Raw genomic sequence first — 26,516 nt, 5'->3', positions numbered from 1 at the left:
TGGCGCTTGTGATTTTAGATAAATGAGAACTATGTAAGAACATGCTGCAAGGAGAATTCTGCTCTCAATGGCATCGCTTGCATTTTCTTAATACGCTTTATTTCCTTTCCCACGAAGGAAACAATAGCATAATGCACGTATACAGGGTTTCGGCAGTCTTACTTCCAGAATGTGTATCATTCTTTCTTTCTTTTCTTTTGCTGTAAATTTGATTTTTTTTTAAATTTTTTCAGCAGAGCTGCTTGCTTTGAAGAAAAATAAAATAATTACCGACACCTATAAGCTTGACATTAGCTGTCAAATTTTGAGAGCATAAAAAGTTCTCTGTTATTTTCATCCTCTTTGCTTCCTTGCTAACAAAGTATACGAGTATGCGTGTTTTCATTTTTGAACCCATTTATAAATAAAAATAAATAAGCAAAATTTAAATTTATTCTAAGATTCGAGAAGGTATTCCATATTCATTTCGGATACTTGTTGGGCAACAATTTTTTTTATGAAATATACATTATAAGCCAACTTCTTTTCTAAAAATAGAAGGCAACAACTGCAAGTCAAATTTATGACATACTTTGACCTAAGACATAAAATTTGGCATAAATGTATATTGTTAGTATTGAAACAGCTGATATAAATCCGCTTCATGCCATTGCCTTAGGTATATGTCCATAGTGGCATGGGGCGAATTAATATCCGCATCCTCTTTACAACCTAGTATTAAAACATAGAATTTGAAACTAAATAGAGTTGCTTCATTTTCATACGTCAGCAAAAATGATAATGAATATATTTGAATTTTTATAATAAAAAATTTGCGGCAAATATATACCTTGAAATAACCCAGCTACGCAGAAAAAAATGTCACAAACACCCAAATACGGAATCGGTGATCGCTACTTATCATGTTCAGTGACGAAGCTCAATTTTTGCTTAGTGGGTTCGTTAGTGGTCAGGTGAAAATCTGCATGTGCTTCACGAATCAATACTTCATACACAACAAATAGCTGTTTGGTGCGGTTTGCATGCCGGCGGTGTCGTTGGGCCATACTTCTTCGTCAAGGATGTCAATCATCACGTTAGCGTGAATGGACAACTCTACCGCACCTTGCTCACTATTTTTGGCTTGAATTGAGAGAAGAGAGAAGATATGGACTTGGATGATATGTGATTTGCACATGACGGTACCACAACCACACAGCGCACGTTACAATCGATTTATTGAAGAATAAATTTGATTAGCGTGTTATCTCAAGAAAGGGCCAGTCGTTCATGCGATTTGACTCTAGACTATTCTGGACTATTTTCTTAGGGGTTATGTCAGGTCATTGGTCTATTCTAACAAGCCGACGATGCACAGTGGCGCGGTTTTGGTTTTTTCGTTGCAAAAATCATTCTTTTGAACCAAATACAACATTTGAATGATTTAAACGGCATATGATAGATATGTAAGTGTTCAGCCTTGGAAATTAATGTTTGAAAAGAGTGCTACGCCTTTTAGCTGCTTAATTAAAACTTATCAAAGTTAAAAATTGTAGAAAAATGGTAACATAACGGAGTAATTTTTTTTTTAATTTTAGATTTTTTTCTTTTTTAAGACTTTAATATTTTAAAATTATTAACCAAAACTTAACTTATTAAGCGTATAACTTTTGATAGGAAAGGACAATATTTATCATATTTTTTCCCAGATTTGCCTATGGTAAGGAAATAGTGCCACAGTTCCAAAAAAGCTGATGACACCTGACCTGAAATCTTAACAACAAAAATTAACTTCAATGCCTAATAAACCGTTATAGATATTTCAGACATCTAGGCATGTTTTTTGTAGGATTTTACGAGCTCCATATTTTGCAAAGAGTCATGACGATCGGTCTATAAATGCCTATATGGCAGCACTTTAAAATTTAAAATGCTAGAGGTGACCTACATTCACGCCCAATGTCAGCCCCTGCACCAACTAGGGTCTCCAAATTTTGCATAATTATTGGCAATCACATCCGCATTCACTATTTCAAGAGATCCTTATCCGTTCAAATGTTATAGAAATATTCTAAGGATATTTTTTTTGGTTCTGCATACAATTCTTGAACCATGTCTTTTTTAAATTTTTAGCCTTTAAACGAAAATGGGGCTAGTACGGGCAGCTAAACTATTTTGAATTATGTTAAGGGGCTATCAAAGAGCGTGTTTTGAAAATATGGCGAGGGTATAAATGTTATATTTATGTTTATTTAAAGTTAAAAAAAGTGAAAAAATCGGGTATTTTTTAAAGAGTTTTATCAAGAGAAGCTCAAAGAAATCATTATTTTTTTTATACCCAACACCGTAAGATAGGGGTATATTCATTTAGTCGTTCCGTTTGCAACACATCGAAATATCAATTTCTGACCCTACAAACTGTATATATTTCGGATCGTCGTAAAATTCTAAGACGATTTAACGATGTACGTGTGTCTGTCCGTCAGTCGGTTGTAATCACTCTACAACCCTCAAAAATTGAGATATTTACATAGCTGAAATTTGGCACAGATACATCTTTCTGATGCACGGTGGTTAAGTTATTGAACGGGCCAAATCGGATCATATTTGGATATAGCTGCTATATAGTTGTTGTTGTTGTTGTAGCAGTGTCTTTTACACCGAGACGGCAGCCCTTGCCGATGGAGGATTCCATCGGGTCAATCCGGTACGTACAACCGGCTGCCATGGGATTGTGCTATATAGTACGATCTGCCGATAAAGAGTCTAATAAAGCCCATAAATGCTTTATTTTTTACCCGATTTCGTTATCACTCTACAGCCCTCAAAAATTGAAATATTGAGCTAAAATTTGGCACAGTTACGTCTTTCTGATGAACCTTGGTTAAGTTCTTGAACGGGCCAAATTGGACCATACTTGGATATAGCTGCTATATAGACCGATCTGCCGATATAGAGTCTAATGCCCATAAATGTTTTATTTTTTATCCGATTTCGCTGAAATTTGAAATAGTAAGTAGTTTAAAGCTTCTCGCAATCTGACCCAAATATGGTTCAGATCGGACTATATTTATATATCTGCCATCTGCCTTCATCGGCAGATGGGTATATATATGGCAGCTAAAGAGTCAGAAGCCCATACAAGCTTTATTTATTGCCCGATTTCGCTACCGAAATCTGATCTAAATATGGTTTAGATCGGACTACATTTAGATATAGCTGTCATACAGACCGATCTGCCGATAAAGGGTCTGACGCACATAAAACATTATTTTTTAACCGATTTCGCTGAAATTTAAAGCAGTGGGTTATTTTAGGCCTCCCGACATTTGACCTAAATATGGATCAAATCGGACTACATTTAGATATAGCTGCCATATAGACCGATCTATTGATAAACGGTCTTAAGCCAATAAAAGCTTTATTTTTTAACCGATTTTTCGAAAATTTTAAACAGTGAGTAGTTATACGCTTCCCAACATCCGACTCAAATATGGTTCAGATCAGACTATATTTAGATATGACTGTCATATAGACCGATATGCCGGTTAAGGGTCTGAAGCTCATAAAAGCTTTATTTATTACACGATTTTATTGAAATTTTAAATACAAAATTCAACAGTGACTTATATTTATTAGACCACTCAATGTCCGTGCCGAATTTGGATGTTATCCAACTTTCACCGGATTGTGACGAGAGGGGGTTTGCATATATACTTTAGGTGTGGGGTACCCTAAGTTCGGCCCGGCCGAACTTAATGCCATTTTACTTGTTATGGATAGTTTTACACACATTAAGTGTATCCATCAAAAGAAAAAATTAAACAAATACAATCCATTATCTAGTTTTGGAGATAAATCACTTAAAATCGGTCTAAAAAACTAAAAATCTGACTTTTCTATATGTACTTCATAATTTGGTAGGAGCATGAAAATGTTGGTTGTTGCCACCTTTCCGAGCAACTGTGGGATGTTGAAAAAGCTCAGTTTCAACATTGAACGGAAAATATATACCGTTTCGGCTGAAATGTGTGGCCGAGTCATCGAAAATTGGGTCCAACGTATTGAGAGATCCAAACGTGACCGCGGTGGACGTATGAACGAAGTCGTGTTCCATTCATAAATATTTTGTTTGCACATCAAGCCAATAATACTGCACCCCTAGTTAGTGAAACATGGTTTAAACTCTATTATTCTATTCACAATAGATATAAAGGGTGATTTTTTTGAGGTTAGGATTTTCATGCATTAGTATTTGACAGATCACGTGGGATTTCAGACATGGTGTCAAAGAGAAAGATGCTCAGTATGCTTTGACATTTCATCATGAATAGACTTACTAACGAGCAACGCTTGCAAATCATTGAATTTTATTACCAAAATCAGTGTTCGGTTCGAAATGTGTTCATTCACCGTTCAGCGATGAGGCTCATTTCTGGTTGAATGGCTACGTAAATAAGCAAAATTGCCGCATTTGGAGTGAAGAGCAACCAGAAGCCGTTCAAGAACTGCCCATGCATCCCGAAAAATGCACTGTTTGGTGTGGTTAGTACGCTGGTGGAATCATTGGACCGTATTTTTTCAAAGATGCTGTTGGACGCAACGTTACGGTGAATGAACACATTTCGAACCGAACACTGATTTTGGTAATAAAATTCAATGATTTGCAAGCGTTGCTCGTTAGTAAGTCTATTCATGATGAAATGTCAAAGCATACTGAGCATCTTTCTCTTTGACACCATGTCTAAAATCCCACGTGATCTGTCAAATACTAATGCATGAAAATCCTAACCTCAAAAAAATCACCCTTTATTACTTAAGTTGGCAACACTGAGTTCATATAAGCCTGAACTGGATACCTAACTTCGTTGGATACATAATTTCGTTGCACTGTTGTGCATGTCCAAATCTCGTCACGTGTTAGCTTACTATTACTGACCTATTCCTGATATATTCTGTAAATCACAGAAATTCTTGCAGGTCAGTTTCTGCTTTAATAGCCTCGTAATTGATTTCGAAAATGCAGCCCTAGCGAATGGAAGACAGTTGCTCAATCACTCTGATTCAGACTCGTATATGTACGTGTATATATGGTTTTGTAAACCCTTTTGACATTGAGGAATCTATACGTATGAAGTTTGACAATTTGAGACTATGAATTATTGGCAACAATCCCAGAGAGATAAATAAATTCCAGTCAGTCTTTTAGAATTTTACGTCGTTATGGCATTTTTTTGAATTTTGATGATCGAATATAACACTGACTTACCGAACTATCTACTTCAACTATCAGCCTCTCTTACGTACCGCAATTCTTGGCAAGTATATATACTAAATACTTGGTTATAAAACTCTTGAAAAATGTCACAATAGTCATAACATGTGTTATCAATTACAACGCAATTTAATAAATGCCGCTCGGTTTAATGCATTAAACACTGAATTTCTGTTTTCCAACTAATTACTCTGTTTTTTAAATAGCTTTATCGTTATATTAAGAATGAAAAACAATAGCATTGTTTGGAGCGTAATTATTATGATTATATAAAATAGCAAAAACACAATTTTGAGGATAAAAAAAACTAATTTTTAGCGGGCATTCGTTAAAAGCTAAGGGCACTTTTAACATAATTAAGATATTAGCCTGCTACATCAGTTAGAAATATTTAAAAAAAAACGTATAAATTGCTTAATATGGGATTTGAACTTTTGCCAATGACAAACGCCAACTTGGGCCTACACTGTTGGAATGACATTGCCTTGGCTAGACTGAACGATCTAAATTTCAAACTGAGAAGACCAAACGAGGCCATTTTGAAGTGCCACATTTTCTAAAAGAAAAAACGATTTCAATGAACAACAAGGTCAAATTCCTTTGACCCACAAAAAATAGTCCAAAGGCGTTGAATCGCAAGTCAATATTCTGCATTTTGGTCAAAAAAAAATTTAGATATAATCTCACGATAGCGCTCACCATTAACAATTACAATTGCAAGGCTTCTGGCTGATCTTCACTCCAAAGTCGACAATTCTGCTTATTTACGTATCCATTGAGCAAAAAATGAGCTTCGTCGTAAAATAGAAGAAACGCGCGATGAACTTTCTTAATAGAGCACGAATAAAATTCAATAATTTGCAAGCGTTGTTCGTTTGTAAGAGGATTCATGGTTTAATTATAGACCAAACTGAAGATGTTTAACAGCGAAACAAAACATGAAAAGTGCGTGAGATGTTTAAACCAGTGTTGCTAAAAAGATAATAGCTAAAAAACTACCGTTTATAAGTTTTTTTGTCAACGTTTTTATAAGAATGATCGATTCAAACATTCACGTTCTTAAATTTCAAAAATTCCCGTTCAAAAATAAGGTACATAATTTACAATAGAGATTTCGAACGATTTTACTCGTTCGCGTATTCGGTAATTCGGCCCTGAACTGAAAGTGTCACAATAATGAGTGTATGACATGTGATACCACAGGAACAAGAAAAGAAAGGTGATTTCTAACCTCCACCGTTGAACAAATTTGTTATGAATGTTCACATATGCCATTTAAAATATACCTTCAGAGTAATGACAACATGGGGCTTATTAAAGAAGACCAATCGGAGTACCGAATATGAACCAAAATATTTCATTACTAGTAATTCTCAATGTTCTACATCGATAAGAAGTTGCAATGCAAAATTGGGAGTGGACATACATATTCTTTTGAGCGCTTCAGTTTCAAATTTCATCGATTGACATTTCGAAATTCATATTCCCTTGTCTATGACTAGTAATTTATTAGTAAATATATAACACCTGTTCTTTATTCTGATATCGTTATAAACATCCATTAAATGATAACTTCCTCCGAACTATTAGCATAGTCTCTTAATCATCTGTGAACTGCTAGTTAAAGTTAAAAGATAAACTTAATTTCACCATTAATGGGAAAAATCTGATGACTTTCGATCCTCAATTCAATCTGACACACACATTCACAATAGAATTTACATCAACGATTGCTTAGATACAGTGAAAAAGCAACAACTAACGATCGACAATTGTGACACCAATTGTAAAATTTATTGAATATTATGCGAACGGAATGAATTAAGCCTGAATTGAAAGAAAAAAAACAAACCTTTCACCATTTTCTTGTTGAAGGCATCAACAATTGATATCGCCACAGTTCTAAGAATGACTTGCTGTGATTGTGACATTCAGCAAGGGAAATGCTGCTTGAATTTTCAATAGATAGGCCTCAGAAAATCAATTTTCTGACACTATCTTCAATCAACATCAAATTAATATTTTATTCATTCCGACGTTTATGCGAGTCATGATGAATTGTTTGCTAATATTGAAGTTCTAGTGAAAGTGTGAAAACCCTCAGGCACACATTTTTCCTCAATTCTGATATATTCCATTCCTATTAACACATATTTAAAAATAAAAATAAACGATCAATTTATTTTGTTATTTGGAAAATAAGTTCTTTTGTTTTAGACTAGTTTGTAATAGTCAATGTCTTAATAGAATAATTATTGGGGTTTAGACAGAAGGAATTGGGAAAAAAAAACTGCGGAGATCGGAATGAAATATATGCTTTGTACCAATGTCCGTAGTGATTGTAGACTGTATGTGCGGGGGCTGATCCTTGGAATCAACTCCGACAACAAATGGGGCTTCAATGACAAAGGAGGAATTGAAGGATGGAAGGCTTTGCCATACATAACATCGTATGTAAAGAGGTGTTATGAGCAATTTTGAATGGTACAAAGAAAATAGTATAGAGGTTAAATTTCAAATACATATTAACTGTAATGATATGAAGTAAGTGGTAAAATTCTCCTTCATGTCGTGGCGCGAAATGTATTAACATTTTAATGACAATTTACAATGATATACAATGGCCTTAAACTTTATTTGTGAGTTATTCAAGGAAGTTTCGCACAATGAAAATACTTCATATTGTAGTTAAGTGAGTTTAGAAAACAATATTTTGCACGAGCGGCTACCAGCAATTTCTGCATACAAATTTGTTTTAGTCCTGCGTATCCATTCACAATCAACAACATGGAACTCTGCTGAATAAATTTTAAAATTTGCATTGCTGTCAAAAATCTTACTCCAAATCTTAATCAACGCACTCATACCTCATATCTTTACGAACCCTTCAACTTTTATATCAATTGGCGCAGGACCATAGTTGATGCGAACTTACACCTGTCATTCACAATTGATGTATTACTTTAATTATCCGCACTTATTTATCAAAAACATAACACAGGAATTCTGAAAACAGATGTGCTGCATTACCTCTATACAGGATAACCATCCAGAACATTGTTTGAATGGATAAGTCATTTTCATACAATAGAATATTCTGTTGCTTTTCGGGCACCATTCGAGGCTGAGGACAAGACCTATCTTATCCAATTATCGCATGTGCGTGATTTATTTAGCTATCGACCTTCTCTGGGAAGCAATATCTTCTTAAAGAGGTGGGAGTAGACGCCGCGCTTTTAGTTTATCAAGAGGCTTTGTGCGGGCGATCCCAAGTCTCTTATAAATAAGTAGCCGAAACTCCCTAGGTATAGAGTACTTCAGCCCTAAAAGTGGGCTTAGAGATTTCGTTTCGGTGTATTAAGCCATAGTTTCCTTCACGGGAAAGGAAATAATGGATATTTATAAAGTGCAAACGACGCAACAGCATGACATTGAGAGCAAAATTCTGCTTGCGGCATGTTCACTAATAACTCTCATTCACAAGCGCCACCAACCACTCTAGGTGTGAACTTCAAATTCGTTATCTATATGTAATCTATCTATGAAATACTTTCTTAACATAATATTTACATTTTCGTTTGGTATTCCTACCCAATGCCTTTCAAAGCATTAGCTTTAGAAGGAAAATGCACTTTTAATTTCATTAGTAAGTCTGCAATTTAACACTAGCTTGCAAATTTTTTCTTAATTTTGAAAAACATAACTAAACATTAGAAGTAAAACATAGCCAAGGCTCAAATTGCTAGCATTTGGTTTGTACTGGACATAGCTTTTTTGTAGGCTAGTCTTTGGATATTTCATAACAAACTGTGCTCTTTGGGATGCAGAAGTTGAGCGTATGCTGATATTTATTCCGAACATTTTCTAAGCATATAAATTACCTCATTATTCGAAAGATATTGTGATGACGCCCTCCACTTTCTTTATGGCAAAAATTATCAATGAATTCTGAATTGGATTTCTTAGCGTACGCGACTTTGGTCAGGTACATGACAGAAGCGACACGTTTCACCGAAACATTTTTATGAGCCGAACCGTAATAAATGGGAGGTTCTGTCCATGCATTTCAAACGGCTTTATTTGACAGAAATTGTATTTAAAATCGAAAATGTTGATGATTGTAAACCTTGTCCACGCAATTCCAAATAATTTGACAATTTATTTTTTCATGGCCCAAAGCAAACTCGTGATAACATTATTTGGTAGACTTGACAAAATATAAATGAAGAATATTATGCAATAAAAAGAAGGTAACGGAAATAAATGTTATTTTATAATTTGTAATAATAATAATAAAATAAAAATAAAAAAAAATTGTATAGCTTTAATTTACATAATACTATTCATGATCAGGCGATAAGTTCGGCCGGGCCGAACTTTGGATACCCACCACCTCGGGTATATAAGTAAACCACCTTTCGTCATAACCCGGTGAAAAATTCATAATTTATGCCCCCCTAGTAGTTATATCGAAATATGGTCCGATTTGGTCAATTTTGTAGAACAAATATTAGTATATCCAAGACCGATCTGAACCATATACAATACGGACGTCGAGAAGCCTAACATAACTCACAGTGTCAAATTTCAGCGAAATCGGATTATAAATGTGCCTTTTATGGGGCCAAAACTTTAAATCGAGAGATCGATCGAGCAATATCCAAATCTGAATCGATCTGGGCCAAATTGAAAAGGAATTTCGAAGGGCCTTGCACAACGCACTGTCCCAAATTTCGGCGAAATCAGATAATAAATGCGCTTTTTATGGACCCAAGACTTTAAATCGAGAGATCGGTCCACATGGCAGCTACATCCAAATCTGGACCGATCTGGGCCATATTACAGAAAGATGTCGCCATGAATAACTTAACTCACTGCCCCAAATTTCGGTGACATCGGACAATAAATGCACCTATTATGGGTCCAAAACCTTAAATAGAGAGATCTGTCTATATGGCAGCTATTGGGTTGCCTAAAAAGTAATTGCGGATTTTTTAAAAGAAAGTAAATGCATTTTTAATAAAACTTAGAATGAACTTTAATCAAATATATAATTGCCATTTTGTTCGATAACCTTTTGCCATCTTCCTGGCAAATTTAGTATTCCACGCTCATAGAACTTCTGGCCTTTATCTGCAAAAAACTGAACCAAGTGCGATTTCATTCATCGTTTAAGGTGCATATCACAAGCGTTGATTCGGTTTGTTAAATGAATTTCTTTCAATACATGTGGTACCCATATTAAAATTGACGCCAAACAAACAAATGTAAACAAAATTTCGCGCACTTTTTTTCTAAAGCAAGCTAAAAGTAACAGCTGATAACTGGCAGAAGAAAGAATGCAATAACAGAGTCACAAGCCGTTGAAAAAATTTGTCAACGCCGACTATATTACTACTATATTACCGACAATTACTTTTTGGGCAACCCATTATATCCAAATCTGGGCCCAAAACCTTAAATCGAGAGATCGGTCTATATGGCAGCTATATCCAAATCTGGATTGATCGGGGCCAAATTGAAGAAGGATGTCGATGGGCCAACACAACTCACTGTCCCAAACTTCAGCAAAATCGGATAATAAATGTGGCTTTTATGGGACCCGGCGGATGGGTCTATATAACAGCCATATCCAAATCAGAATCGATCTGTGCCAAATTAAAGAAAGATGTCGACTGGCATAGCACAACTCACTGTACCAAATTTCGGCGAAATCGGACCATAAAAGCGCCATTTATGTGCCCAAGACCTTAAATCGAGAGATCGGTCTATATGGCAACTATATCCAAATATGGACCGATCAGAGCCAAATTGAAGAAGAATGTTAAAGGGCCTAACACAACTCACTGTCGCAAATTTCAGCAAAATTTAATTATAAATGTGGTTTTTATGGGCCTCTTCGAACTTAACCTGCTTATGGAAAAAAAAGAATCTGTGTCAAAGTTTCAGCTCAATATCTCCATTTTTAAAGACTGTAGCGTGATTTCAACAGACAGACGGACAGACGGATAGACGGACGGACATGGCTAGATCGTCTTTACGGTGATCAAGAATATATATAATTTATGGGGTCGGAAATGGATATTTCGATGTGTTGCAAACGGAATGACAAAAAAATTAATATACCCCCATCCTTCGGTGGTGGGTATAAAAATCATAATTTTTACATTTGTATGAAAATCAAAAACCTAAGATAAAAATCAAGTTTAAACTAAAATTTGTATTAAAATCATAAAACCATGAAAACTAAACGTTGACGAAACTTTACTACAAAAATCTAATTTTAAGGAAATTTTCTAAACAACCAAATTTCGACGAAATTTTCTTTAATAATAACATTTCGAAGAAATTTACTTGAACACAAAATTTTCTAAGAAAATCAAATTTAATAATTTTTTTTATAGAAATCAAATTTTTGACGAAATTTTCGTTGAAAACCAATTAAGACAAAATTTTCTGTAAAAACTAAATTTTTGTCTGGTTGCGCTTTCTTTTTTTCGTCTTAAAATTTTATTGAAATTCCATTGCAGGATCTTGTCCGGCTTTTATTCAAAGAACAGTATAGCAAAAAACATTTAAAAAGCCAGCAAAAATTGTGTTGTTGCTAGAAGCATTTGACTGGTTTCCAGTATCGCGATTTCATTTTCGACCAAAAAATCATCAGCAGGAGATGTCAAATGGATCATGTTGCTTTACAACCATTCCAACAAGAGTAAGTTGAGAATTCAGATGTGTGCTTTTCAACTTACTCTAGTTTAATGAAAACCTGGACGAAATTTTCTAAAAAAAAATTTAATTTTGACGTTATTTAATGAAAAAAAATTTGGACAAATTTTTCTATGCTTAATACAATGTTGACGAAACTTTCTATGAAAGTAAAATTTAAATAAAATCAATAAACATTTCGGCAATTCCACGAAAATTGACGAATGTTTACCTAATGATGGCCTGAAAGCATTAATTTCAGTAAAAAATTTTGATTGAACTCCCTTTAAAAGTTGCAAATACTCTCGCTTTTATAGCCACCGCAATACGGATCTAGTCACATCGTTTGTGACACCTCGAAATATTGGCCTGAGACCCTATAAAGTATGTTCATTATTTATCGTCTTGACATTCTTAGTCGATCTAGCAATGTCCGCGCGTCTGTCGAAGTCACGATACCGTTCGAACAAATAAAGATATCCGCTTGAAATTTCGAAAAAATTATTCTTATAGATGTAGGTCGTTGGGGATTGCTAATGGGCCGTATCTAAACTGATTTGGATATAGCCCCCATACCCCCCAATCTCCGGCTTTGACTTCTCAAGCCCCTAAAAGCCTCCGTTTTCATCCGATTTGGCTGAAACTCTGCACAAATATTTTTGTTCTGACTTTCAACATCATTGCCTAGCATGATCAGAATTGGTCAATTAACTGGTATACCCCCTGTGACTTTTTGCAAGCCAACGACTTAACCTCTGGGTACTTTGTACATGGTTTGAAACTACTAAATCTATTTCGTAGTTGTAGTAAGCTTGGTAGTAGGCTGGCAGAAAAATAACCAATGAGTTCGATACGTTGGTATAGAGAAGAAAATAAATTGTAATAGATTAAAAAAGCCTGATGAGAAAAGACATTATTTTTTTTGCTGCGGAAGAAAAATCCATACAATTTTTTTAGAAATTGAAATGTAAATTAAGCCAGAAAAAAAACCCATAACCGGACTTTCCGATAAATATTTATCTGAAGGAGGACCGAATACAACTTTGCATCAATTTTGAAGTCCATAAACTTGGGATCATTTGCAATACTAGCGACAAGAGACACGCAATGGACCTGCAATTCTCCAGAAAGAAATTCTCTAGAAATTGAATGCTGTAAACTTTATGTTTTGAAGCTCTCCTGATCAACATTTGGAGCAGCAATTCACAATTATATTAAACTATTACCCAAATGTGCCAAGTTTTCAAATACTTAATCTATAATCACAGTTAGATTAAGTATTTTTCGTTAAAGCAACATTTTATGTAAATTTAATATGAAATTAAGGAGACCACCGTCAACAGGCCTGATGACATCTTTGGATCTAATTTGGCAAGTCCAAAACACACTTACACATATTTCATTTTATATTTATTTGTTCTTAAATGTTTCACCATAATTTTAATTATCCATAATTTCAGTTTAATTAGCCTTATTTTTGTTTACCTAACTTATCTATAAAATCATTTTTTTACGGAAAATTATGAATTTTTATTTTGCACTTTAAACTTCATGGAGTTACGCAAAACATAAATTCACGTTTTGTACCTTATTATTAATTATTATTCACTATTAAATATACATATACGTTTGTTGTTGATTATGAAACATTAAAGGGTTTCATTATGTCACGAAAGGTAAAGTCAATCTATTAGGAGGTGCAATTAGGGCTGACGAGAATTGGCAGGTTGGGCGGGCAAAGAGCCCAGAGCAACAATCTTACATATAATGATGCTCACTAACTATTAATACCATCCCGGTTCTCAAGCTCACTAACATTACACAATAGCTACCTTACACTTTACTTTTATGTGGACTCATCCGAATTAGTCTCCAATTAGTTGGGCGGGCAAAGAGCCCAGAGCAACAACCTTACATATAATGATGCTCACTAACTATTAATACCATCCCGGTTCTCAAGCTCACTAACATTAACACACATTACACAATAGCTACCTTACACTTTACTTTTATGTGGACTCATCCGAATTAGTCTCCAAAGGAAAAGAACTGCCCCTGTACTGAGCACGGCCGGGGCCAGAAGGTAGCGACTCCGGAGAGGATTGAACCAAAAGGGTGGATCGTCACACCCCATACATACCGATTCCCGGATTTGACTTCTTGAGCCCCTAGAAGCCTCCATTGTCATGTAATTTGGCTGAAATTGAAACAATGAATTCTGTTATGACTTCCAACATCCATGTCTAAAAAACCCATCCCCGGATTTGACTTCTTCATCTCCTAGAGGCCCCAATTTTCATCTAAATTGGTTGATATTTTCGCACAACGACTTTCATGCTATGACATTCAGCGCTCGTGCCAAGTATGATCCGTATCGGCATAGACTATACTTGGCACAAATGTTGAAAGTCATACCAGAACACTTCATGGAAAATTTCAGCCAAATCGGACAAGAATTGCGCCCTTTAGAAGCTCAAGAAGTCAAGACCCAAGGTCGGTTTATATGGCAGCTATATCAGTTTATGAACCAATTAAGACCATACCTGGCAGAGTTGTCAGATGTGATACACTTGCAAAATTTCAGACAAATCGGATAAGAATTGCGCCCTCTAGAAGCTCAAGAAGTCAAGACCTAAGATCGGTTTATATGGCAGCTATATCAAAACATGGACCGATTTGGCCCATTTACAATCCCAACCGACCTAAACTGATAAAAAGTATTTGTGGAAAACTTCAAGCTTCTAGACTGAAATGGCTAGATCGACTTAAAATGTCATGACGATCAAGCATATATATACGTTATAGGGTCTTAGACGCATATTTCGAGGTGTTACAAACGGAATGACGAAATTAGTACACTCCCCATCCTAAAGTGGAGAGTATAAAAAGAAAACTTAAATAGGTATGTACTTTTTTATACCTTCGAAGCGTTTAATCAATAAAAATCTTTTGAATACTACAATGTGGTGGTTAATCCCTCCTAATACTGGCGACATTTTTGAGGTTCTGTGGCATGCGTAGAAGCCATGTAAAAACTTCTCCCAAAGAGGTATCGAACGCCGTATGGCAATAAAAAAGAGGTCCCTTGACATTGGGCTAAAACTTGAATCGGACAGCAATCATTAATGTGAGAAATTTTCCCCTGTTCACGAATACAATATTCACCGGCAAATTTGAATTGCACCTTGAAATATTGGTCTATGACCAATATAAATAAGGCTCTATGTTGAGTGTGAGTGTTGGTATTCCATTATGTTTCGCGAGCGGAATTTGACAGTTATGTTTTGTTTTTATTTTGATACCAAAAAACGGTTTTTACCTGCACTTATGGTTTTATTATTTTTTTCAAAATAAATAAATAAACTAACAAAAAGCAAAAACGAACCATTGCGACCAAAAAGACAAAAATAATGGTGCCACTAAAATTTGTTTGTCATTTTCCTCACTATAAACAGAGTACCACTTTTCGCCTATGTTCCTCCGGCGTTTCGCCGACGTTTTTTATATGGATCTTGACAGCATTCCACCTGAAAAGCTGAACAGAATACTCACCTTAACTCAATTGAAACCATGGAAAGATGCTCAATCGAGAAATACGTTAAATTTATTTTAAATCAAAATTGGACTTTAAAATTAAATCATCCTTTAGATATATTCTCGATCGGCATCGAGATCCAAGAGTATGTCATCAACGGTCCAATTATAAGATATTCCTTACGATTATCAGATAACCTTTGTGCCACATAACCTTTACAACAAAATGGAAAATTTTTAAATATTTTTTTTTACGCCTTGCAAAACTACTTTATTTGGAAAAAATTTTGTTACATATGGTTTTCAATTATAATTGCAAAATTATGTAAAATATCTAATTTAAGTAGTAATGGCATAAGCTACTCTCACTTAGGCGCAAGTGCTATAATTATATTCGATCTTGTATCATTTTAATTACACCCGTATCTCCAATGACGGCACCAACACACACAGCAATAGAAAGAGCTACAACGGCAGGGGTGGAACAGGTACATGCTGCTACCAAACACACGGCTCTAAAGGCAAGGCAAATGAATCCGGTGTTTTCCATTTTTTATCGTTATTACTGAGAGTTTACAGTTATAGCGAATCTAGTTCACTCTGTTCTTAAAACGAAAATCTTTTTTTTTATGTTATTAGTTGATCGGTGTAAAATAATAAAGTCTTTACGTGATGACTGTTTGTTAATCACTGATTTCTTTAAAAAAAAACACACACACATTATTATATACTAAGCAGACATGCACATAATCTTTCCTAAACCGTACTACAATTCAGGCGATAAACATCCCAAACAATCACAAATGCGCATCCCTGTGTGTTAGGTTCTGGAACTTTTCCAGTAAAAATTTTCAGGAGAGAGAACATCCTTTTTTTTCTGCTGGGAAAAACATTAGCTGTGTTCGAGAACTCAACAATTTGTGCAAATTTTTACTGGAAGTCGTTCGCGTACTTCATGCATAGAGAGCAAATTTTGACAGTTAGAAAATGGAGAACCTTCAAATGGAGCCGTTACTTGAAAATACAAAAGTTAACACCAAAATGGATCAAAAAAAACAGAGGTAAGTAAAAAATATAGATGTTGTCTATTGGTAATTATTAAATTTGTTTCATTTTTATTTACTTTTAATGAAGATTCATGGCAGCAGCAAGTGTTCAGGTACAGAAAACTTGACAAATGAAGTTGCAATTTTACCTCAAGTCGGTTGTTCTACATTAGAAGGTAAGTTCAAAATTTGCGTAATTATTTGGAAAATATTGAAAAATAAAATATTGTATCCTTCCAGACACCAAGAAAAGTGTAATGATCGGTTTCTTAAGTGCTTTAATAGAGTCATCCTCATCAGAGAGCTACGATGAAACCAACACCGTTCCTTTGAATTTGTTGAGGTGGGAAAATGTTGTCATGGTATTTAGTGGGTCTAACTGGGCAATTAAAAGTTACGCGCAGTGGTATTGGGAGAAATTGGTGGAAATTGTGAACGGATACAGATATCTATATTGGCGAATGGAAATTGTCCGACGGGAGGATCGGAAGGTGTAGTCACTCATGCATCTTGGCTACCTCCACCATGGATCGCATTTGTCGAGTTCTTTTCTCGGTATCTCTTTTTAAGCAAACAAAGGATAAAAGAATTGCCATGCTATTAGAGCTGTAGCACGTTTTGGTCCGATTCGGACCACAATTGAATTGAATGTTGCAGACCATAGTTGAAATCACTGTGTAAAATTTCAGGCAATTCTAACAATAATTGCGCACTTTAGGGGCTCAAGAAGTAAAACAGGGAGATCGGTTTATATGTGAGCTGTATAAGGCTGTAGACCGATTCAGACCATATTTGACACTTATGTTGTCAAGACCCAGATCGGTTTATATATCAGGTTATGGACCGATTTAAACCAAATTCGGCACAGTTGTTGAAAGTCATAAAAAACACGTCGTGGAAAATGTCAGTTAAATCGGACAAGAATTGCGCACTCTAGAGGCTCAAGAAGTCAAGATCCCATATATGTTTATATGGCAGCTATATCAGGTTTAAGACCGATTTGAGCCATACTTGGCAAAGTTAGTGGAAGTCATAACGGAACACGTCATGCTAAATTTCAGCCAAATTGAATAAGAATTGCGCCCTTTAGAGGCTCAAGAAATCAAAACCCCAGATCGGGTTTATATGACAGCTATATCAAGCTATATCAGCTATATAGACTGATTTGAGCCATACTTGGCAAAGTTATTGGAAATCAAAACAAAACACCTCATGCAAAATTTCAACCAAATCGCGACCTCCAGTGGCTCAAGATCCAAGATCGGCTTATATGGAAGCTATATCAAAACATGGACCGATATGGTCAATTGACAATCCCAACCGACCTACCCAAAAAAGAAGTATTTGTGGAAAATTTCAAGCGGATAGCTTTACTCCTTCGAAAGTTAGCGCGCTTTCGAAAGACAGACGGAAATGGCTATATCGACTTAGAATGTCAGGACCATCAAGAATATATATATACTTTATGGGATCTTAAACGAATATTTCGAGGAGTTACAAACAGATCGACGAAATTAGCATACCCCATCCTATGGCGACGGGTATAAAAAATGAATTTGTTTTTCAGAATATATGCTGAATATAGCTTCTCCTATCGATAAACTTTTACTAACAGATGAGTGACTTGATATCGTGGTATCGGTAAGTGACTAATCGACCCGATAAATTTTAACAGAAGGTAATTAAAAATTAGTTTTTTTAACTGATTGGTTCGTAATAATAGGTGTTCGCAAACGTTTCCAGTAACAAATTGCAAGTAAAAAATTACGGGAGAGTAAGAAATTTCTACTGAGGAAAAAACCTCCAACAGAAATTTGCAACCCGTACAACACTCTCAAAATGTGTTTTGGTTTCGTGCTCGCTCTTACTGGCAAACGAACGACTTTCGGTAAAATTTTTTGCAAATTTGTTATTGCTGCGTAATATTGCCATATCTTGCTCACTTGATGTTGCCCCTCTTTTTCATTACGATAATTTGTTTACAGGAGGTTTATAACCTCGATAAATTAAAATACCGGTTAGTTATCACCATGATATAACTACCAGGTAGTGTACCGTAAACAGCTGAGTAAAATTTTTCCTCGCGAAGTGTTTTGGTTGTGTGTATCATAGTAAAGAATCCATAATCAACGAAAAATGGCGCGAACTACTTACATACACAAAATCAGAGTTGCACTAATCACAGATTTTGGCAGATAGTGTACTCAATATTTTCTTGTTGGGCAACTGCCACTACCTGTAAATGAATACATCTTGGTTATCGCTAACTGATTTACCCGCACAGACAAGCACATTCTGAAGGATTTTGGAAGATCTAATCGACCTCAATAGCCTTAGCAAAATGTTTGCTTCCAAAGATGTAGACGAAATGTATTTTTTGAGATCTGGATTTAGGTATTCCAAAACTGCCCCAAATGTGATTTTAACATAGGGTTGTCTCCAAATTTTATTCCCTTTTTTTGTTGTGAAGACTCATTATTTTAAATGTGTTTTAAATCGTTTTACAAAATATTATTTCAGTTAGATCTTGGAAACCAGACTTTATAATACCCTACACCTACTCTATGGTAACAGAGTGGCAGTTATATCTATTCTGAATCAATTTTGATGGACGTCGGCGGATGTTTTCGGATGGGTTAATAAACAATCAAATTTCAAGCAAATATGTTCAAACTGTACTAAATACGGTGGACAAACAAAAACAAAATCTGACTATATTAGCCAAAATCTGACGAAATTTACGGGAGCTACATCTAAATCTGAACCGATTTTGACCAAACTTCTTAGATATTGTAGTAGGCATCGAGGATAGAGTTGTGCACAATTTTGGCCAATAATGCGATAGCAGTGACCCTAGAAGTGAAAATCGGGCGAAATACATAAATGGCAGCTATATATAAGTCTGAACGGATTTCTATGAAATTCGCCAGTAACATTATGAAAACATGAGAAAATCCTTCCTTCCTTGAAGAGAATTGGTTAACAAATGAGCACTTTATTGCAAGTCCAAATCTGACGAATATATATATATATGGGAGGTATGTTTAAATCTGAATCAATTTCTATCAAACTTCTTAGACATTGTGGTAGTCGTCGGGGAAATTGTTGTACAAAATGTTGGCAAGATTGGTCAATAAATGCGCTTACAGTTGCTCTAGGAGCAAAGAACGGGCGATATATATATACATTAGCTATATTTAAATCTGAACCGATTTCAATGAAATTAACGAGTAATAACGGAAGTCATAAGAAAATCCTTCCTGCCAAATTTCGAAAGAATCGTTTAACAAATGACCACTTTATTGCATTATTACTGCTAATCGGACGAACATATATATGGAAGCTATATCTAAATCTGAACCGATTTCAACTAAACTTTATAGATATTGTGGAAGTCCTCGAGGAAAGCGTTTTGCAAAGTTTTTGGAAGATTGGTCAATAAATGCGTTGCAGTGGCTCTAGGGGGGAAAATCGGGTGATATCTATATGAGAGCTGTATCTAAATCTGAACCAATAAATCTTTTCTGTCAAATTTCAAAGAAATCATTTAACACATGACCATTTTATCGCATTATTACTGCAAATCGGACGAACATACAATATAAATGAGAGAAATATCTAAATCTGAAACGATGTTTTCCAATCTCAATAGTCTTCGTCTCTAGGCCGAAAAACAGGCCTGTAGCAAATTTGAAGACGATCGAATGATAACTGCGACCTGTAGTTTGCACACAAATTAACATGGAAAGACAGACGGACATAGCTAAATCGAATTAGAAAGTCAGTCTATCGGTATACTTATCAATGGGTCTATCTCTCTTCCTTCTGGGTGTATCAAACAAATGCACTAAATTATAATACCTGTACCACAGTCGTGGTGCAGTGTATAAATATGTTTATTTGACAGTTCTATAAAGGAAACCTGTCAAATAAACCTATTTCAAATCTACATTAAGTTTTGTGAATACCGGTGATATACTGTATCAGTTTAATATCCCACTGTGTAGGGTGTTTAAAAGTTATAGCCTCCAAAAGGAAAGAGATAGCAAAAGTAGTCAACTTTAACATACTGTGTTTCCTCTTGCACCGAAAAAAGAGTACCACATGCCTCTTTTGTTACCTACAAATGCCGGGAAAACTTAGTGTTGTTAAGATCAATAGTTAAAACAGATTAGAATAATTTCCATTTTTACGTTTGAACCACTGTGCTACGATTAACATGCGAAAAAGTTATTTTTTTTTTAAACTGGAAGAAAGAAATCTTGGTCTAACAGCAATTCGACCTTTTACAGATTTTTCGTCCACAACGACGTACAACCAGTCAATCACTATTTACTCACACCATAGACAAAGGAATGTATAAACTCCTAAGAAAATGTTCAACCAGTTAACCAACATTTACTCATACAATAGACATCCGGTTGTAGGTACCGGATTGACCCGATGAAGTTCTTCATCGGCAAGGGCTGCCACCACAGTGTATAACACACTGCTACAACAACAACAATAGACAAAAGAATACCTAATATAGTATTCATGGCAGCCGGTTGTATATACCGGATTGACCTGATGGAGACCTTCATCGGCAAGGGGCGCCACCTTATTGTACAACACACTGCTACAACAACAACAAAGTCCTTATAAAAGTTTTTCATAGATGGGTGTATGCCAAACACCTTAAGACAATGATAAACTACATCGGGCTGTTCCTATTCATCAATAAGTGGTAAATAGATTTGCTGATGGACTCCGTATTTACTAATGCAGCAATTCGATAAAACTAGATTGTTGGTGTAGAATCGTTTTTATTATCCAATAGTCACTATAGGGCTTTGAAATATGTCTTCGCAGTTTTTTCACCCATTTCGTTTTAGATTTTCTAAGATGTTATTTCTATATTTAAAAACATCCTTTCTTTATTTATATGGTGACACTCCTTCATGATTAGATATATTTTTGTTAAATTAAGAAGAATGTCTAGAGGGCTTACTACTCACTTCCTTAGAGTTTCACTTTGAAATCCATTACCACTTATTCTTGTTTCATTTCACTATTGCCGAGACAATATAAATTTATTTATTTAATTTCTGTAGCTTTTTACAATAAACACTAACACATTTCCATAACACAAAAAAGCACACCCGTTCGACGTAAACAAAGGACTAAAAGGATGCAAGGAGCGAACAAACAGGTGATTTATAGGTTTGTTCGCGCACTTTTCCTGTAAAAATTTGCCAGGAGAGTAAGTAGAGGCTTGATTCTCAATCTCTCTCGTTATTAATTGTGTTCGTGTGCTCAAAAATTTGTGCAAATTTGCACATATTGTTACCGGAAGTCGTTCGCGTACTTTAGCTGTGTTTTATTTTAGTACTATAAAGTGCAGTGCAATGAAACTTGTATGAAAAGGGCATCTATCCAGGACAAAGATGTTCTACATAATTTACCATATGTTCTACATAATTTAACCATTTCCATTGAAATTATCTTTGGATATGACATAAAAAAGTTGATTTTTAGAAATTCGTATGAAGCAAAAGGCGTATGGTAACCCAATGAACGCATGTGGGCGCATCTGATTGCTTAACCCCGTATAATTGCTGCTTGAAAATTTTTATGAATATGACATCTATCCAGGACAACGAAGTTCTGCCATATGTTTTTCACGAATAAAAGTGGCCACCAGCACAAATCCTCTATTGCGAATGGCAAAAAAAAAATAAAATCAATTATTTATAAAATTGCATCCGAAAATCTTAATAAATTTTATTTGACTTTTACGCCCACACGTGTTTTGCAAATTTTATTTGTAAATATTTTCCTCGTATTGTTTTGACAGGTTGGAAAATGGCGTTACCACTTCATTTTGTGGGATTTGTTGGTAGAGTTGCATTTTTCAAAGCAATGTTTTTAAAAGCCATCTGTTAAATTCAAATAAATTGCAAAAGAGAGTAAAATCTCTTTTACACTTCTACAAATTTATACTAAAAAAGAACGGGAACAGCCCGAATGTTTCTTTCGAACAGCTGAAAGGTGATTATTTTGGCAATTGTGAATGAAAACGTGCACGCCCTATTGTGAATTGTATCTAAAATTTTTGTTTTGATTTGTTTTCATATCAAAAAAAAAAATAAAGAAAACATTGATAATTTTATTAAAGAACAATGAAAATTACACGTAATAAAAAGTCCCACAAAACTTTAATGTTCTTTGTCACACACTTCCAATACCATGAGCCTTACCAGGTTTTAATTGATGCCACTTTCTGTCAAGCAGCACTAAAGGTGAGTAGGCATGTTAAGATTTTAGTAAAGAATTTAAATTTTATAAATAAATTCCTATTGCAGAATAAAGTTATTATCGAGGAGCAATTAAAGAAGTATTTTCAATCACAAGTCAAACTTTTAACCACCCAATGCATTATACTAGAAGCCGAATCGCTGGGTGCTCCTCTGACGGGGGCCACACAAATTGTCAAACAATTTTATGTGCACAAATGCGGACACGAGGGCAAACCGGTCACAGCAGCAGAATGTATTAAACAAATGGTATGTAGGCTTAAAAAATAAAGTGCCAATGATTTTCTTTTTTGTTAATCTATTCACAGACCAAGGACTCCCGTTATATAGTAGCCTCCCAGGATCGTTCCTTGCAAGAGAGTTTACGTAAGGTTCCCGGCCGTTGCTTGTTATATTTGCACAAGGCAGCTCCAGTACTTGAAGCTCCGTCGGATGCCTCTAAAAAATGGGTTCACAAAAAGGCTAAAAATCTACTACCGGCTGAGGCGGAAAAGAAAATCGAAATCCTTAAAAAGAAAGAGGGTCTACATGTTTCCAAGGATGCTGTAGCAATTCAAAGAAAATACAAAGGTCCTAAAAATCCAAACCCCTTATCATGTAAAAAAAGTAAAAAAGAAAAACAAAACAGGCAACAAGAAAAATCTAAAGTTTTCGAAGTGGCTGAGTCAAGTAAGACCGCTATGAAACCCAAGAGAAAAAGGATAAAGTTACCCGCACATATTAAAGAGGCATTGAAAAATAAACAGAGCTAAAACAATTTATTAAAATGGTTATTAACAAATTAAAAAAAAAGATTAATTAAAATGAAATTTTTTTTAGAAGATAGCATTACAATTGGCCTAAAACTGAACTTTGAAAGTTAAACAAATAGGAATTTCTGAAAATAATAGGTTTTGCGATCAAGTTCCAATATGGGGAGAGACACAATGGAAATCGTCATTGATAGGAACATGGCCTCCATTAAAGTAAGGTAATAAGATAAGATTTACTGATCTTTTCCAATCCCATGGCAGCCGGTTGTACCTACCGGATTGACCCGATGGAGTTCTTCATCGGCAAGGGCTGCCGCCTCAGTGTATAACACACTGCTACAACAACAACTGATCTTTTTGGCCAATATTGCCAATTTCAGCTCTGTATAGGTGGATAAAAAATTAATTCAAATTGATTTCTCTTTTCAACTTAGTATTTATTATGTATAATACAAGCTTACACCTATGCCCGCCGCAGGTTGCTGATAGTGGAATGCTCCATACGGAGTGGCTGCAACGGTATCGAGCGAAAAGGCCTGGTGGCATCGGCTCTTACACAAATATTGAGTGTCAATGACGAGGCGAGTTGTTGACGCCTTTAAATAACCAATGACCACCTTGTTCCCGCAGCGATATGTCCTTTGGATCAGAACGAGCTTGCTCACACACAGGAGCTTGTCGAGGATCACCAGCTCCACATCAAAATGTAGCTACTACAACAAAAACATAATATTTTATAAATGTTTTATTATCTTCGACAAGTTGTATGTCCAACTATGTTAAAATAAAACGACATATCTTTTCAAATTACGAAAATAAGGTCATACATTTGAATCCTTATACTTAAACTTTAATCTTCCTAAGGAATTTGGAAAATAAAAAAATACGGTATTAGCTGCTTAAATGTTAGTTTGACTATCACATGTTAATTTCTTCTAAAACATTCCATTTGCCAACAAAGTCACATCATATTAAACCTCTCCATCTCTAAACTTCTGCATTCTCTGTGTGGTTATCAATTTGTTCATTATAGCAGTTAATAACGAATATCGTGAGACATAACACAATAGATTTACTGGAAACAAGCCACACCATGACATTTGTATTTTATTTGCCAATGCTGTGGCATATAAGAAACCCACTCTTTCTGTGCTCATGCGATGTTTGTCCATAGTATCTCGAGATACTTTCTCATTAGGCACAGCAGTGAATGATTCGCGCAGAAACTCCGTAGCTACAGGTCCGGGATTGAATATGGTCACATCTACAGATCGATTTTCAAGTGCTAAACAACGGAAGTAAGCATTTAAAGAGTGTTTTGCACCACAATAACTGGCCGAATAGGGGACAATAGCCAAACTGGCCACACTGGATGTACAAGCAATCTGCCCCCTACCATTTTGCTTCTCCATAAAATATCTCACCACCAAACGCGATAGATGCAAGGCCGAAAAAACATCCAATTCAAATAGTTCTCGATCCACTTCAATCATAATATCTTCCCAATGGGCACGCTGTGAGCGTCCAGCATTGTTTACTAAAACATTTATGTGGCCAAAATGTACTAAAACAGCATCTAGACAATTTTTATGGTCCTCCAGTTTTAAAACATCCATGGGTAAAACTAAAACGTCTCTATCGGTTAATAATCCTTTTGATTCCGCCACACATTGCTGCTTAAGCTGTTGCAATAGATTTTCACGCCTGGCCGAAACAACCAAATGAACACCAGAACGAGCTAATTGTAGAGCCAAAGCTCGACCAATGCCACTTGAAGCTCCGGTAATCCATACCACTTGGCCTTTGAGGGCGGATATTGAGGTACCACAATAGATTTTCCACCACAATCGGACATTGCAATCGAGTAGCATCCAAAGCAAAACATAGATTATATAAAGTGAAACTACTGCCAACAACACATAGTCGAAGAAAGACATGATGTCAAATAGCTAGTTAAAATCAAACAGCAAAGCATGCAGAAATTGAAATACAAATAACAATCACAGCTTTGGCTAAAACTTGTTTGCTTGACTGACGTTACACAATTGGAGTGGAAGCTAGTTTCATGTATGTTTGTTGCATCTTTTAATGAGGTTTGATGTCGGAACCATACCCAGAGCTAATTTTGTTACAATTTTTATAGAAAAAACTTTTAGAAAAAATAACAATCAAAAAAAGAAAATTAAATAAAGATTGCTTTTATGAAAGTTTACGTCATAAGGTTTACCAAATAGTGTGGTTAATTCTTCATTTTGGCCGTGTTTGTTAATGTTCTTATCTGGATTCCAGAAAACACTATATACCTGTTAAAAACACGGCTTGAAGTCAATGTTAGAATCCTGAAGCCCATTTAGTTCTACATTGGAAATTGTGCCACAACAACTGTGGTTAAGCTAAAAGATCCTTTTCAAATTCAATACAACAGACTCAGAAAAGTTTGAGTTGGTTTCTCTCAAACCAATTTAAGCCATGAACACCGAATGGATAGCAAAAAACCCAATGTTCCATCAGCAGTCGGGCCTATGCAAATATATTTCTAAAACAACAACAAAAGCCCGTCTTAGAAAAAGTCTAGCTGAAGTTATGTAAGGGGTATTCTAACTCGGATTTCACTAGCTTATCGTAAACGAATGAAAATAGTAAAATAAAAATTTTTCCCAACTGCTAGTGTGCGACGTTGGCGGCGAAGACGATACCGTAGAACCAATCAATGATGATGGTATAGAATGTTTACCTCCTAGTCAGAATGAGGTCCAAGTAGCAGTGACCCGACTAAAGAACAACAAGGCAGCAGGAGCCGACGGGTTACCCGCTGAACTATTTAAGACCGGAGGTGACACGCTGATAAGGCGTATGCATCAGTTTATCTGCGCAATCTGGCTGGAAGAACGCATACCGCATGATTGAAACCTCAGCATACTATGTCCCG

At 35.5% G+C, this 26,516-nt stretch overlaps 3 protein-coding genes across 3 annotated transcripts in view; 1 reads left to right on the top strand and 2 right to left on the bottom strand.

Annotated features, from left to right (window-relative positions):
* Positions 1–21,642, bottom strand: part of LOC106084500 (ATP-binding cassette sub-family G member 1) — a 110,649-nt gene extending 89,007 nt beyond the window's left edge. The window contains exon 1 of the mRNA XM_013248228.2: positions 21,537–21,642. The gene's annotated coding sequence lies outside the window, so the exon portion shown is untranslated. The remainder of the gene's footprint in view (positions 1–21,536) is intronic.
* A 1,020-nt stretch (positions 21,643–22,662) lies between these two features.
* Positions 22,663–23,592, top strand: LOC106084518 (rRNA-processing protein UTP23 homolog). Its single transcript, XM_013248250.2, has 3 exons — positions 22,663–22,820; positions 22,884–23,084; positions 23,144–23,592. Exons 1-3 carry the CDS (start codon positions 22,701–22,703, stop codon positions 23,585–23,587), a joined length of 765 nt encoding a protein of 254 aa, XP_013103704.2. The 5' UTR covers positions 22,663–22,700; the 3' UTR covers positions 23,588–23,592.
* A 794-nt stretch (positions 23,593–24,386) lies between these two features.
* Positions 24,387–25,657, bottom strand: LOC106084517 (dehydrogenase/reductase SDR family member 7). The gene has a single exon (XM_013248248.2). The coding sequence runs from the start codon at positions 25,522–25,524 to the stop codon at positions 24,559–24,561; it is 966 nt and encodes a 321-aa protein (XP_013103702.2). The 5' UTR covers positions 25,525–25,657; the 3' UTR covers positions 24,387–24,558.
* Between the last annotated feature and the right edge of the window lie 859 nt (positions 25,658–26,516).

The sequence above is a fragment of the Stomoxys calcitrans genome, chromosome 3 (assembly GCF_963082655.1).
Source record: "Stomoxys calcitrans chromosome 3, idStoCalc2.1, whole genome shotgun sequence".
Taxonomy (NCBI): Eukaryota; Metazoa; Arthropoda; class Insecta; order Diptera; family Muscidae; genus Stomoxys; species Stomoxys calcitrans.
This window is presented reverse-complemented; position numbering and strand designations above follow the sequence as displayed.

Excerpts from the sequence above, each read along its gene's own strand:
- LOC106084518 (XM_013248250.2), top strand. The coding sequence starts at position 22,701 with ATGAAAATTACACGTAATAAAAAGTCCCACAAAACTTTAATGTTCTTT. Across the intron at positions 22,821-22,883 it reads TCTGTCAAGCAGCACTAAAG|AATAAAGTTATTATCGAGGA; the intron begins GTGAGTAGGCAT and ends TTCCTATTGCAG. Across the intron at positions 23,085-23,143 it reads CAGAATGTATTAAACAAATG|ACCAAGGACTCCCGTTATAT; the intron begins GTATGTAGGCTT and ends ATCTATTCACAG.
- LOC106084517 (XM_013248248.2), bottom strand. The coding sequence starts at position 25,524 with ATGTCTTTCTTCGACTATGTGTTGTTGGCAGTAGTTTCACTTTATATA.